Below are 15,105 nucleotides of genomic sequence, written 5' to 3' on the forward strand. Positions count from 1 at the left end.
TAGACCGCAGAACTTTTAGTCCTATTCAATCCAGATTGGAAAGTGACCAAAAAAAAAAAAAAAAAAAAAAAAAAAAATGTCCATTGCTTGTTTTGCAACGAAATATAACAGTTTAAATATTCGAGATTTTGCGGAAAAAGGGGAGAGCCTCCCAACCTTCGTACTGTATAATGTATTGGCCAAAAAAATGAAATTATTTTGACTATTTAATTACTTTCCCTTTATTTAAGTCATTCCGAATATTATTCCTTAGAAAACTAATTTTGTGTTAAAACACAACCATTTTTGGAAGTTTACTATACTTCAGCAGTTACTGCAACTATGTTATTATAAACATCCATACATATGCTCATAATATAAGCATAACGATCATAATAAACACGAATATGAACTGACGAAGCGGAACGAGAATGCAAATTATTAAGATCTTGATAGAAATTCAAACGTGTGTAGTATTTGGGTGGGAGGAAAAGAATGCCGAATGTACCGGAATTTTCAACTGCTTTCGCAATTCTTTGACCAACAGAACGACGGACACCTGTCTGTACTCTCCGTTCACACCAAAGGTTATGTTAATGAAGAAAAAGTGGGGGAGAGCTATTTCCGGCAGTATGATTCACCACCTGACATTCCATATTAGGAAGAAAAGTTGTTTATTTAGTTTCGGCTTTGCTACGGGGGAAAAAAAAAAAAAAAAAAAAAAGGCACTAAAGCAAAAAAAAAAAAAAAAAAAAATAAGGGCTTTAAAGAAAAAGTGAGCACCTATAAGCAGGGTTGCCACTCAAACAGGAGAATGAAATTCCCTGACTTTTCCAGGTTTTCCAGGTATGTTTCGAGAAAATTCCAGTCTATCCGCGTATTGTACGTTGGCTGTGCTAAGAGGTAAATTAATTATAGTATTACTTGTACTGTTTAGCAAATTCACTTAATTATTCAATAAATCCCAGAGGACATTTATTCTTAATTATTCTTGGTACACTTTGTTTGATAATTTTGTTTACTTTTCCGCTTAAAAAACTTAATAAAATTTAAGATATATACATTGGATAACAACTGTACGTTTTATTTAATTATTACTCATGATCATCCCCAGTTCAACACGAGGCTAATCCGGTTCTTATAAATCACAACGCAATGCTAAAAGTTAGGTTAGATTTTAGGTAAATTTAATTTGTGTGAGGTGTATTCTTAAAAGGCACTTTAACACTTGAAAACACAGATATAATTATAATAGGAGTTGTTTTCTCCACTGAAGATTGAGATTAGAATCTGCCCAATCTGGAATAAAATAAGGCTTTTTTTGCAGACATTCTGCAGCTAAACGAAAGAAAGAAATCTATTTAATGATATTTTTTTACTAAATTGAGGTATTTTATATTTATTTTGCAGCATACATAAGGGAAAAGTATGTGCATTAAATTTCGTGATGTCATCATACTGCTAGAATTAATTTCAGGATTATGCCAGAGAAAATTTCCTGAAATTTGGAAATATTATTTACTAATGATAAATAAATTTAGAGGGAAGAAGCAACATTAAATGATATGAATAACATAAAAGTAAAGATAATTACTTAAAAATTTAATTAGAATAATCAACGATATTTTAGCGAATATAGTTATATTACATGGTTATCCTAGATAATTGATTACTACTTTTTTTATTTTACTGGAAAATGACAAGGTATTTATTTAAAAGAAAAGAAAAGGAAAAAAAAAAAAAAAGATTTTGCGGTAAAATCCTAGTATACGATACGGCCTTCGCATGATTTTGAAAATTGTCGCCAAGAACAAAATGACCCGTTTACTGCTCATCATCATGTCGCCAAATCCCACTGTACCATACATGGAGATTATTTTCACCAAAGAACGTCTATGTAAAAAGCGGAGGGAAAATTTACCAAGGTATTTGACGACGGAACGGCCAGAATTTCCCTCTCCGCGATGTGTACAGAAAATTGAGAAACACGTGTTAAGAAGAAACGTTCTTTGACAAAAAAAGAAAACTACGAAAATCCGTTTTTAAATTATTGCGAAAAATCCAAGAAGAAACGTTTTATTTTAAAAACGGATTTTCGTAGATTTCCCCCTTCCCCTCAAAATAACTAACCCATGAATTAATCTACTTGCGCCAAAAAATATTTTCTTTTCCTTTAGTGTTTAAAGACATTTTAAACGATATTCATTTTATGAACTCTTGATAACGTGACCTTTGAACTTCGACACCGGTTTCGAGCTTTGGCGACAGATACATATATCGCGCATGCACAGCTGTTTCCCGCTATGATGGAACCGAGCCACGTCTGTTGCAGAGAGGTTTTCCTTCTTTAGCCACGTCTGTTGCAGAGAGGTTTTCCTTCTTTATAATAATAATACATATTTTTATTTATTTGGTACCGTATACTAGGATTAAACCCATTTTGTTTTTTACGAGAACAGGTACTTTCTTTAGTTCATGCACTGCACATGCGATTCTCGAGGTTACTGGAAACCAAAAGTTGCGGGAAACTTGCTTTGCCTTTCTAAAAAGACAATCAAATTGGAGCTGCGAAAATTGACTCTATGCCAGCTGCCCGAATGACACTCACGTGATACACAATTCGCCAAAAAAGTGATCTCTTCCGACGTCGGAGCAAAACTTGCCTTTTTTGCCGGGATCGTTGTATGAAATTCCCTGACTTTTCCAGATTTTGACTAAAACACTTAAATTCCCTGAATTTTTTGGTCAGTTTCCGAATTCCCCGACTTTTTCCGGTTTTTCCAGGTAGCGTGGCAACCCTGTATAAGGGCCTTTATATTTTATTTTCAAATATAAGGACTTATAAGATCCGCTACGAACCCTGTCTAAATGAAAAAGAACAATTAATTGATATTTTAAGTGACGGAATACTGTGTGTTCTAACTTGCCCAAAATTGTATAGTAAACCTTTAGCTTATATTTTAAAGCTTCGAAAATGCTTATGTTACATTTCTGTGTTATATAAGCATTGAAAGTGGATTTCGCACTGAAATAGAAATAATTTTGCTATTGGATTAAGATAAAGAAATTTTTTATTGAAATATTTTTTCTCTGTGCCATTTAGTTGCATCTACTAGAATCTAAAGATTAAAGAACTGTTTTTAAAACATTTTGAATTCATTGTCATATTGATCTACGAAGCAATAGATTACTGTGTTTTTATTATATTATTGACAAATAAAGTTTTTAAACAAACGAAAAATTTTCAGGAGAGATAATTATTTGTCAATTATGAATGTGTTTTCAAAACGGAAATAAAGAATAAGTGATAAAATGAAAATTCAGTTAAAATATTCACATTTCTAACAAAGTAATTAGCTTTGATTTAATCTTTATATTACAATATATTTTACAATGATAGGCAAAATCCAATGTGAACATTACGATAACACCTACAGTATTCAGCATTTCGTATAATCCTATAACCAGATATTAAAATTAATTTTATTTGAATGAAGCTTTCTTATTACAGAAACAGTCAAATTATGCAATTACATAAACGAATGCACTTCCAGACTATATACTTAATGCTGTTTACAAAGTGCAAGTCAAAGTTCTGTTTATGTTACTTCTCGCTCTTCAGCGCATGCTCAAGAATTACCATCCAGGCGAGACTAGTCGATTTTTCTGTAACGTCAAAAATTCAAAAAGTGGGGTAGGGTTTGGAAATACGCCTCCTGGACACGAGCAGCTTTGATTGGGTGGCGGTCTCTAAGAGTTGCTCTAAGGGCTGCCTCGAATTTCATGGCGTACACTAGAGCGCTTTTTAAATCTTTAACATCTGCTGTCTGCAGAGCTTTCCGTATTTCAGGATCCCGTCGATAAAGTATTGCAGGAAGAGGATTTTCCTTGTTTCTGTGGGACACTCCGAAAAGGTGAGATGAGACAACCTTTCAACATCCGTGGCAATCTATTGACGGGATTTTAATTGAAGCCTGCTGTAGTCTTTTAAACACTTCTTTCCAAAGTGTAGCTTCAATGCGCCGGACAGAGCTTTGGGCTAATCTTTGGAATATGGTAACAAGTAGTTTGGCGACATTTTGGTAAGGCGATAAAGGTTACTAGCTAGGACTTTAGCAGTGTACATGGATATAGTCAAGAGTGTGCACAATGCAATTTTTGTGCATTTCTGGTATTTTTTTAAGTGAAAATAGGTCGACGTGTACATGGATGATACCGTGTATGTGCAATTCGTAAAAACGCGGCAAGCAGTGGGCGATTCTGCACTTTGTACAAATTTCGCACCTTATCTTCGTCACGATTAAGCACTTTTGTTCCATAAAAGTTCTAGCATAAGCGTAATTCGGCTAGCAGATTGTTGGAAAAAAATGTTGAGTAAAAAAAAAAAAAATGCCTTTACTTCGTGAAATTAATAATTAAAAAATAACGGCATCCAAACAAAAACTAGCAGGTTGCTGTAGCAGGGTTGGTCACCAAATTTTCGCCAAAAAATCGTCAAGTTACCATAATCCAAAGATTATCCGAGCTTTGAAATCTAGCCTTTGGTTTAGAGGTGATATGACAGGCCATAGTTTGGGAATCCCATCCGTTTGTTTCCACCACTATTCAGAATTATACACTTGCCAGGAGATCTTCCCATCATAGGTTGATAGCTTCAGTGAGGGACAAGTAGGCATGGGTTAAAATTTAAAACTATCCGAATTGCTCCCTGCCGTCGCTACGAATTTCCTTAAATTATCAACCTTTTTGGCGACCGACCTTTGAGTGGGTATTAAAAATAATACTTATAATTTTCATTCAAATTATATTCATATATATATTTTTATGTAAAACTTTCGGTTGTATGCTAAATTAGTGTAAATTACTTTACACGAAAAGTATAGTGAATGCACAGAAATTAAAGATTTGCACATGCCGGAAATGATAAATAGGAAATATGTATGGGTATTTATGCATGTGCTTGCAAAAAGCATGTATCTGCCTTTGACAAAATACTTAAATATTCATTAAATTATTTATAAATGTATTTGAAATGAAGAATTTATTCACTTATAAACAACTGTGAAAGTACTGTGAAGAAATCTAATGATTAAATTTATCTAATTTATAATAATTATAAATGTTATCTAAATATATAATAACCTTAATATTGAATTGTAAACATAAATTGAAATCCTGTTGACAAATACGTTATAAAACTATTTAAGCAAGAATTGTTCGTATTGGAAAGCAACCTGTTAAAAGGTATTGTAAAGCAAATGCTATGAGATGCGCACTTAAGAACGTAATAAAGAGTTTTGGAATATGTATTGTTGAAATGAAGGGTAAAAAAAAAATCTGATAAGTATAATTAAAAGAATTATTTCCCTTTACATTTTATAACTCAGTTACAAGTTTTAAATAATACTTAAAAAAAAAAAAAAAAAAAACTTATTTTATTCCCTTTCAGAAATATTCAGAGAAAGTCAAATACTATTTAATACCTATTTAATTATTAGGAATTAGCGAAATACTTATTTAAAGTATTTCGCTAATTCCTAATAATTCTCTAATTTAAAATGAACCGAATAGAGCATTAATTATAAATTGACTTACATTTTTCGATTTAAAAGAAGCCAAAAAATTATGTCATATTTAAGAAAGTATTTTAGGAAGAAGCTCTATAAATAGAAAAGAAATAATGCATAATTTTAATATTAATAATACAATAAACTTTGATCTTAATTTTTGTACCTTAACCGAATAAAATCGAATTACCTTAATTTTTTTTTCTAATGTAATTAACGAAAACTTGTGAAAATATTTCATTCAAATTAAACCATTCTGAGAAAACTGTCCTGTGAAAAGTATAGCATTTAATTCCGTTCAGAATGAAATGTTGTTTTCACATACTTAGGACTCTGAAGTGTTGTAGAAAAAGAAAATATATACATTTATATGTATATTTGCGACGTAATTACAAAATATTTACACCCGAATGCGTCAAATCCCATAGATCTCAATGGTAAATGACCGAATGTTTTGGTCACCACGTAGGGATCGCCGGTGCTTCAGAGCAGGGTACGGAGAAACTTGTTTAGGGCGACTCCATCTTACTTCCTACCTCCATGACTGTAACAGATTCCTGTCCTGCTTTCATTTCTTTAACAGAATCTTTCATCTCTGCTTTAACCGAGGCAAAGGCTGATATCAACTGCCTTAATTGTTCTTCCATCGCTGTTATTACTGGCATTCAAATCCCAATTCCGACACCAAATATTATTGCGTGCGTACGGTTTTGTTATGAATTGAATGCACAAGTCCGATGAAAAATGAACAAAATTTATTATTATTACAGCAAATAAAACAAAATGCTTAAATTTCCTCAGATATTCTTACAGTATTACAATATCTCACAGTAGTTCTTTTAACTACTGAAACATTCAACAGAACTCAATTCATACAGCTAGAGAAAGCTAATCCGTGAATTCGCTACAGTCAACAAGAGCAGTTTTCTATACAAACTCTTAAAACAACAACTAATTGAACTATGAGGTTTTCCTCCTTTTTACAAGGTTTTTAAACCACACGTGAGATTGCTCTAGAAATTTCTCGAAATCAAAAAGGAATCTTTATTAAATGTTAAATGCATGTGCTTTTGTATTTTTAATCTTCCGCCTAAGCTTTCTTTTAATATTCATCACGCGATGCACTGCACGAGGAATAAAACAATTTTATTTATAATTCTACTAATATTAACTATTTAAGTACCAAATCCATAACACTATACAGTGATAATACAAAATCATTCAAGCACACAAACACTGAAATAAATCATGAAAAAATTTAAACATCAACAGAATGTGTTCCATAACTTTTGGAAATGCTGGTGCAAATGTTATTTATTAAATTTGAGATCTGCTAATAAGTGCTAGCAAAAATCAAATATAACCGAATCCAAACCAAATGACAACTGTTTATCACAAAATACTACCCAAGAAATATGTGGTCTCCAAGTAGAATTATAGAGTTTCCAAGGAAGAGATGGCAAAGTTCGCTAAAACTAGTACTAGACTAATAAGACTGGCTCAATTATTTTGGAATTTAAAGCTCAATGAATGAATTGGAAAAACTGAGAATAAACAATGTTATTCATAAAACTAAACCTTTTTATTCTTTATTGTATTCATTCAATTGCAATCTTGCATTTAGCTTTAATTGTAATGTGCTAAAAGTACTTTTATTCATCTATTCTTTATATTGATAATTTACTCAAGAAACCTTAGTTTGGAAAAACTTTAGAAGAGCATAGTAAAAGTACTTTATTTCTTTAATTGCAATGCGATTGTTGGAAATCCAAATAATTGAAAAATGGTTAAGTATTTGTTATAAATTCTATGTTAAGAGTTTAGGCAGTTAAAATGGTCTATAATGGGCCTTCATAATTTACCGGCAAGTGAGCATTTGCTCTCAGTAACCTCAAGAACTTGTAAATAAATGAATTTTTACTGTGTTTTTAGAGCAAGACTTATTGTGTATTGTTTTAAATCTGAACTATCAAAAGAATTGCTTCAACTGAATTTTAGGATAGTTACTTTACTAGATTTGTTTTTATTGCCCGAAGTGCTGAAGATTTATTCCGCCCCTTGTTTTTAAATGTACATTGAGTGAAAACAATTTTGAAGTGTAAAATTTTCCCTTTATCTTAAATGCAACATCGGATACGTATTAAGATTTTTATATGGCACTATTCTAACATCCATATTTTGACACAAAAATCTGCCTTTTCCTGATTTTATTCCATAGTTCAATGTTACGTCTTAAATCATGGCAGAAGTTTTGTGAAAGTCACACAAATATATATATATTTTTTTCAAAATTAGAATACAAAAGTTAAGTTTCTTAGTTTGGAAAAAAAACTTATTTGAAAGTTACTCACGAGAACAACTCGTATCATAGTTCTACTAACAATGCTTTGTAGATTCAAAACCATGGAATAGGCAAACATTTGTTTTGTGGTACCATAATTAATCTTCCCTCAGCACAGCCAATGCACACTACGTGGCTACGCTGGAATTATACAATTGCCCTCGCTTCGCTGCTAGAAGCTGAGAATGAATAAACGTGTATACTGCCTTTCATATGGGGGGGGAGGACGATTTCACACCATATACTCTATACTTACATTTCTGATACAGATAATTATATTATATTATTAGGAATACCACATAAATCTGCTGCTTTTTAGCAATCATCAAGCAATGCACTTCGACAAACAAAATACAGTCAAAAGTCGTTAATTCGGACACCCATAATCCAGAATGATCTATAAACCGGACCTCAAAGCTACAAACTTTCTGCGCATGCATTGCGTTACAGCTGCACATATGCGTGTGCGCATAATACGTTTACGCATGAGCGTTTAATGTATAACGGACGGTATAAGCTAAAATTATCTATTTCAGTTAATGTTGCAGATTGTGTTGTTCCTTAATCTTCGAATTGAATCCGGCTTATTAATTTTTGCAGAGTGTTAGAGCAATTTTATAAAAGTAAGCTTGAACTTTCGATTATGTCAAATAGAATTTCCAATGCTGGAGCTCCCAAAGGATCTATAAAGCGAAAGTATGTTTCGATGTCCATCAAACAAAAAGTGGAATAGCTGCAAAAAATGGATAAAGGCATATCCTTTGTTTCTCTAACCATTCCGAAATCTGTTTATCAATTTCACGCCGCGGCACGCAATGAAATGGAAGTTGATCTGTCAGGAATATCCTTATCTTCAGGGCAGATGTTTTAATTTTATTTGGCTTATAATTCCTTACTAAATGTAGTATTTCATCTCGATGTACTCCGTCTTTGATATGATTTAAATCAAATTCTTCCTCATTATAATTCGCTTCCGATAGTGAAGAAAGTGACACAGAGGTTATTGAAAACGAAAAAATTTTGATTGACAAATTAGTCGGTATTCTCGACACAGCAATTATAGGACTTGAACAGCGGAACTTTGTAACTGAACAAGAAATTATGTCTGTTTATAGAATTAAAGAGAAAGTATTATCACATAAAACGAAGCAACTTAAACAACTTACATTGAAAGAAATGTTTAATAAAGTAAACAAATAAATATTAAGCCTTTTTTTGTTGTAAATTTTGATCCCTTTAGATCATAATTGTTCTTAATTTCATAAATTACAGTTTCATATTTTTTATTTTATAATTTCTGCATGCCATCTTACCAGATTTAAACTGATGATCTATAATCCGGAATCGCTGAAGTCCCGATTAATGACTTTTGACTGCATAAGACATACCTACTTAACAGACTAAATCTAAAACTAATTTCTACAAGGTCACGCTTAACTATGATATTAAAATTACACAACAAAGAAGGTACAGACAATGTTTGAACACAAAATTTTATTTCACATTCTATTGTCAGAGACACAAAAATACTTTTTCCCAGTAATATTTCAAAGAGGTCAATATGACATGACACAAAAATAAATGTCATAGACACAAATAATTTTATTCAAAGAAGTCAGAAAACATTTAACTGCAAATGCAGTGATCTACAAAACTAAATATAAATGTCAAATTACTTAAAAAACATTAGAGACTATATTCTCATCATGATAAATCTCCAGTGTCAAATATACATTTCACAACAACTAAAATTACAATAGGACTGTCAATACTTATTACTTTACAGAAAACACTTACTATAAAAAAATTCAAACATGGCCAAAAATTTAAAGTCAATACTCATCATTTACATTCTCATAAAACAGTTAAATTAGACCTTTCACTCATATTCATTTAAAAAATTACAACCAAAAGAGGCAAAAGTTTCTGTCTTATCATACAAGTCTGGAAAAATTAATAAAGTATCCAAAACATCATAAATATATATAAATGCATTTAATGCAATAATCGTTGCGCAGGTATTAATATGAAAAAGAGCACACTAAAGCTCTATTTAACACAATTAAAACAGTTTTAACTGCATAAGAGTTGCCCAAATTATAGTAGACTTTTTTTGCGCTCATGCTATTAGACACCACCACATATAAAAAAATAACCTAATATCATTGAAAAATACTCAGTGGAAGAGAAGCAAATAGATATGGTAATGTAACCAAACACTCTTTTTGCAAATGGAGCTGATATTTAATGTCGTAAGAAGAATATATATATATATATATATATATATATATATATATATATATACAGAACTTTCTATATGCAATGGTGTTCCAAAGCTACTTGTTTTAACTTAGGGGTATCATCAAAGAAAATGACACCTATGCATTAGTCTCTACATCCTGTGTGTAATCTAAGCAATAAACTGTTACAGGCTCCAAGTAAGTTACTAACAGAAATCAATAAAATTCTGTTTCATTTTGGCAACTCTTTATGCTACAAATGGTTACACCGTTACACAAGATTTGAAGATTCAAAACAAAAATCAATACATTTCAGGTTTCCAATATAATAAATTACTCAACCAAATATTATGAAATGATCAGAGACATTCCAGTACATGAAAATCCGCACAACTGTTTAATATGCAATATCTGTTGAATAAAAACTGTATTTGGTCTCTATCAATTCTCGTTTAAGCCAAACTTTACAGTTTTCTTTTGTCTATTTAAATGTATGCAGTCTTTATAATTTTTTCTTTTACTAAAGTGAAATTATATAACAATAGTTGAATACAGAATTAAACATAAGAATTGACGTAAATGACAGCGACATGCATTACCAATTTATATAAACTTGAATGAAACTAATATTTCCATTATTCCCTATTTTAAATTTATATTCATCATAATAAATAATACTTTTACACTTCATTGAATTTAAGACAACGAAAGAGGAAAAGAAACTGGCAATAAAATAATAAAACATGTACTTAAGTTCACTTTAATAAGTACGTCTATTTATTCCGATTTTCAGTATAATTAGCAGCCAGTAAATTATTTCAAAGCTTTTTATACTTATTAAGAAAAGTGTCTTTCTATTTATAAACAATACATTGGAGAAAAATTTTAATACTTTTTTTCTTTGACAAGAGCACACAATTTTTTTTTTTTAACTTTTTAATTCACAAACATTTTTTCCCTTTTTAATCCACAATTAATTTCACATTTTGCTTGTTTGAAAAACTTAAAAAATGGGTGAATAAGAATTAGCTACTTTTATAACATAATGTAAAGTAAGACATATAACATAAAACAAACTAAATAAAAGAACCCAAGTTTAAATGATTCTCTTGACGCACAAGATAAGTACAGTGGAATCTTGGACTCAAAAATATTTCAAGATGAAAAATTTCTTGGATGATGATATCTTAAGATACAAACAAGACAGCCTGCAACAAATGATACTCCAAAACATGATTAATGTAGTTGAAAAAATTTTCAAATAATCAGTTGATCCACGAAACTTGGCAAACTTTGCTGAACATTATCACCCCGATAAAACAGTAGTACGTCACACATAAATATTAGCAATGAAAATGCCATGTCTTGATCTAGAAATATTTTAAAATATAGACATAAAAAATCACAACGGACAATTTTTTTAGACAAAGGCTCAGCAATTCTCAAGTAGAGGCAAGCGGAGTTTAAAGAAAAATGAAAAATACCACCCCCCAAAAAGGTTTGAGGGGAGACAAAAATGGCAGCAGCTTAATACTTTTATGGAACAGAATTTTCATTTCAAAAATTAACATTTTGCACATACAAAATACTTTATTAAGTACTTTGGGGAAAAGTGTTTTGACTCACCATCTATTTTCAGAAATGAACGTGAACCATGATTTTCACTGTACTGCTTATCATTTACGTTTTTCCCTTGAGCACTGTTAGATAATAAACAATGAAGCAAGGAAATTGAAAACTCCCTTACCTCAAAACACATGAAATCAATAAAATTTAGTTTGCTTGTATGTCAAAACAAAATTTTAATAATTTAAAAATTAGCTTTTAATTGCAAAATATAATACAATCAATGACAAATGACTGAATCTTTCTGACTGCACCACATATACTCTTGCACTATGAGAGGAATAAAATGTAAATAAATCGGTCACAAAAGATGCAAAATAAAATTTGTAATGCAAACCAAAACCTACAGATCGAATTTATTGCTTTATAAGAGCAAAAAATTACTTGTAACATATACAAGTTTAATATATATAGATATATAACACTCATAATGCAGGAAAATTTAAAAAAAAATCTAACTTCCTTTATAATTAATTCACTAACTATTTTCTTTCTTCTGGTGACATCTAACCAGTAAATCAAGATGCAGAATATCCAGTAAAATTATTAAAATGATTACACAGTTCGATTTATAAGCAGAAAAAACACGAGTAAAACTAAATCAAGAAGTAAATTTAGTTTCAAAGAGAAACAAAATTTATTAACCACTAAAAGAACATCTGTTCTTTATTACTATGTATGTAAAAACCTATATACACTCCACTAGTGAATTTTACAATAATGATTTAAGCATTTCTGTTAATTCTAGTCATACATTTCCTTATTGACAAAACATTTCTGTACTTTGCTTTTTCTCAATGTTTTAAATCTTTGGTTGAATTATAGCCATCTGCAGATTTTGATCAAACATTGATTTAGATTGTATTTAATCTTCAGATACACAAAGAACTGATAAACAAAGCATGTACGAGTCTCAACAACTAAAATTCTGACTTAACCATCATATTTACACAAGGATACAATTTATCTCAGTAAAACACTCCTTTAAAACTTTGAAGACAACAGGCAAATGAAACTCAAACATGTAACAGTGAAGATTTTCAAATTCGGTCATATTTGTTGCTTTTAAGTTGAAAAGCAAATGTCTTGCGGATATAGTTCAATAAAAGTGCTTCGAGATTAATTTCAGTATCAATGGTTAATTTTCTGTAATATTTTTCTGAATTATGATCAAGAAGTTATTCCATAATTTACATAACAGAAATAAAAATTTCCTGCAAATACAAAAAAAAAAAAAAAAAAAAAAAAAAAAAATTGAATTCATTTAATGTGTATGTATGTATATAGTGCAAAATGAAAAGGAGACGTATTTTACCACAAATAAATTATCCAATTTAATTTTTTTTAAAAAGGTAAAGATTGAATAGAAAATACGTATTATTGAATGCATTTTATGTACTTATTTAATAATAAGTTATTTAAATTTACCGATGTCAATAGAAACACAGTGCCATTACACTTTATATGTGCCTGTAATTTGAGCTGAAACAAATCACCCTTGCCAAGTAGAACAATAATATATGGTAAATTTTTCTCTATTAATACAGAACAGAGAACCCCTAAATGACAATACTGAATATGTGGTGGGGGGGAAAAAAACCTCACCAAATTCCATGCTGCATTTTGAAGTTCTGATACATAATTATTCAAAAAACTGTAAGCTTTGAATTAAGTAATGACTAACCCCTTTTAAATTTGACATATGTACAGGACCATAAAATGGTTGATGTAAAATGAAAATTTAATGGCTTGATGAATAATGCTTCTGCTAGCATATGCAGACAGATGTTCTCAGCTCTATATCCACAATCTATTTTCAACATAAAGTCTAAAAAAGAAGCAAACTATATTTTTCTCAAGTGGTAAATAAAACATGATGTTCTAGGTATAGAATACTAGAAATCAACATAACTACTTTTACAGATTCAACATTAGCAACCTAATTAAAGAATACTATAAGTAATTTGACAGTTAATTATAAGGAATTGTGCAAAATTATGTCGTGTCAATTCTATTTATATTTACCAAGTTTCTGAAATTTGCAAAAAATAAATGCCGCCCAAATTATTTTAGAAAAAGGAATGGCTGGAATGAACACTGTTTTACAAAATACAGTTCAGAAAAAGACAAGACTTTTCAAATGTTTACAAAATGTATGACAGCTGATCTAAGTATGACAATAAAACTAAAGGAAGTTGCGTGTCAATTATCAAACCACATTTTTTTTTCAATATTTATAAAAAAATTATCTACATGTACTTCTATAACCCTAAAAATGATCTTTCAATGAAATTGCTTAAGACAATGGTGCTCATTTTCAATTAAACTATTATTGAGAACAATGAATTTACTGATGTTTCTCAAAAATTTTGAGATAAGAGAATTCCAAAATGTTCATGACAATCAGAAAATGAGATGAAAAACACTTTGCAAGTAAGTTGTAATTCCCCCTTGTTATGATGCTTTTATTCTAGTTTAATGTACAATGTGATAAAAGAAAAAAGTGAAATTATCTGTACACCCAACAGAAGGCTTTTTCATTTTGCACCATACACAGATCCATATGGTGGTGTAGTTGTTGCAGTCTGCTGTCCATAATATTGACTAAAGTACTGATTAGGTTGTGACGGTTGTTGCTGATAAAATTGAGACCACTGTGGTTGTTCAGCAGCTGGTGGTTGTCCAACTGGATTTCCTGCAGAACCTGCCTGGGCTCCACCCCACTGCTGTGACCCAGCACCACCTGTTGGTTGATAGCCGTAAGATTGTGTTCCTTGAAAACCTGAAAATTGCAAAACAATAAAATTACATTCATATCAACAGCTTCTCAGTACTTCTAAAAATGAAGTGCAATCTGTTGTTTGCTGCTTTTCTCATCAGCACAATCATGCTGATTATAGCCACAAATGCTCAAAACAAGTTTGAAAAATGAAAAATCAATAAAAAATTACAATTATAATCCCAAGTGCTTTCTATCTCCCCCAAATTACAGTTTACAGATGTAATAAGCCCTTATCTACCTATATATAAAGAGTTCCAGATAATACTGATTTTCTGAAGAGGTGGTCTAATTTATGTCTGTGCTTGAAAAAGAGCTGCTTATACATAAAGCTATTATTACCATTTTTGTCAAGATTCTTGCAATACACACAGCAATTAAGCAAACTTACTGCAGTCATTTTTCTACCTGCTAAAGCAACCAGTTGGATAAAATTATGATACTCAATTTAATCATTGATTATCCCATTATTGAAAAGAAAAGGCCAAATTAAGTTTCAACGATTTAATTCTTAAGCAACTTAAAAAAAAACCTAGCTTCTCTTAACAACCCACTGCAAAAGCATCCCTATGG

The 15,105-nt window shown here is 30.7% G+C and overlaps 1 protein-coding gene across 2 annotated transcripts in view; it reads right to left on the minus strand.

The window, feature by feature from the left end:
* Positions 1-9,364: 9,364 nt before the first annotated feature.
* LOC118180854 (uncharacterized) overlaps positions 9,365-15,105 on the minus strand; it is a 117,736-nt gene continuing 111,995 nt past the window's right edge. For both annotated transcript variants that reach the window (XM_085809612.1, XM_085809613.1), the window contains exon 15: positions 9,365-14,535. In XM_085809612.1, the coding sequence (XP_085665738.1) occupies positions 14,291-14,535 (245 nt within the window). In that variant the 3' untranslated portion in view covers positions 9,365-14,290. The remainder of the gene's footprint in view (positions 14,536-15,105) is intronic.

This window comes from Stegodyphus dumicola, chromosome X2, assembly GCF_044657685.1.
Source record: "Stegodyphus dumicola isolate Sdum_Otavi_A_Nest chromosome X2, ASM4465768v1".
NCBI lineage: Eukaryota > Metazoa > Arthropoda > Arachnida > Araneae > Eresidae > Stegodyphus > Stegodyphus dumicola.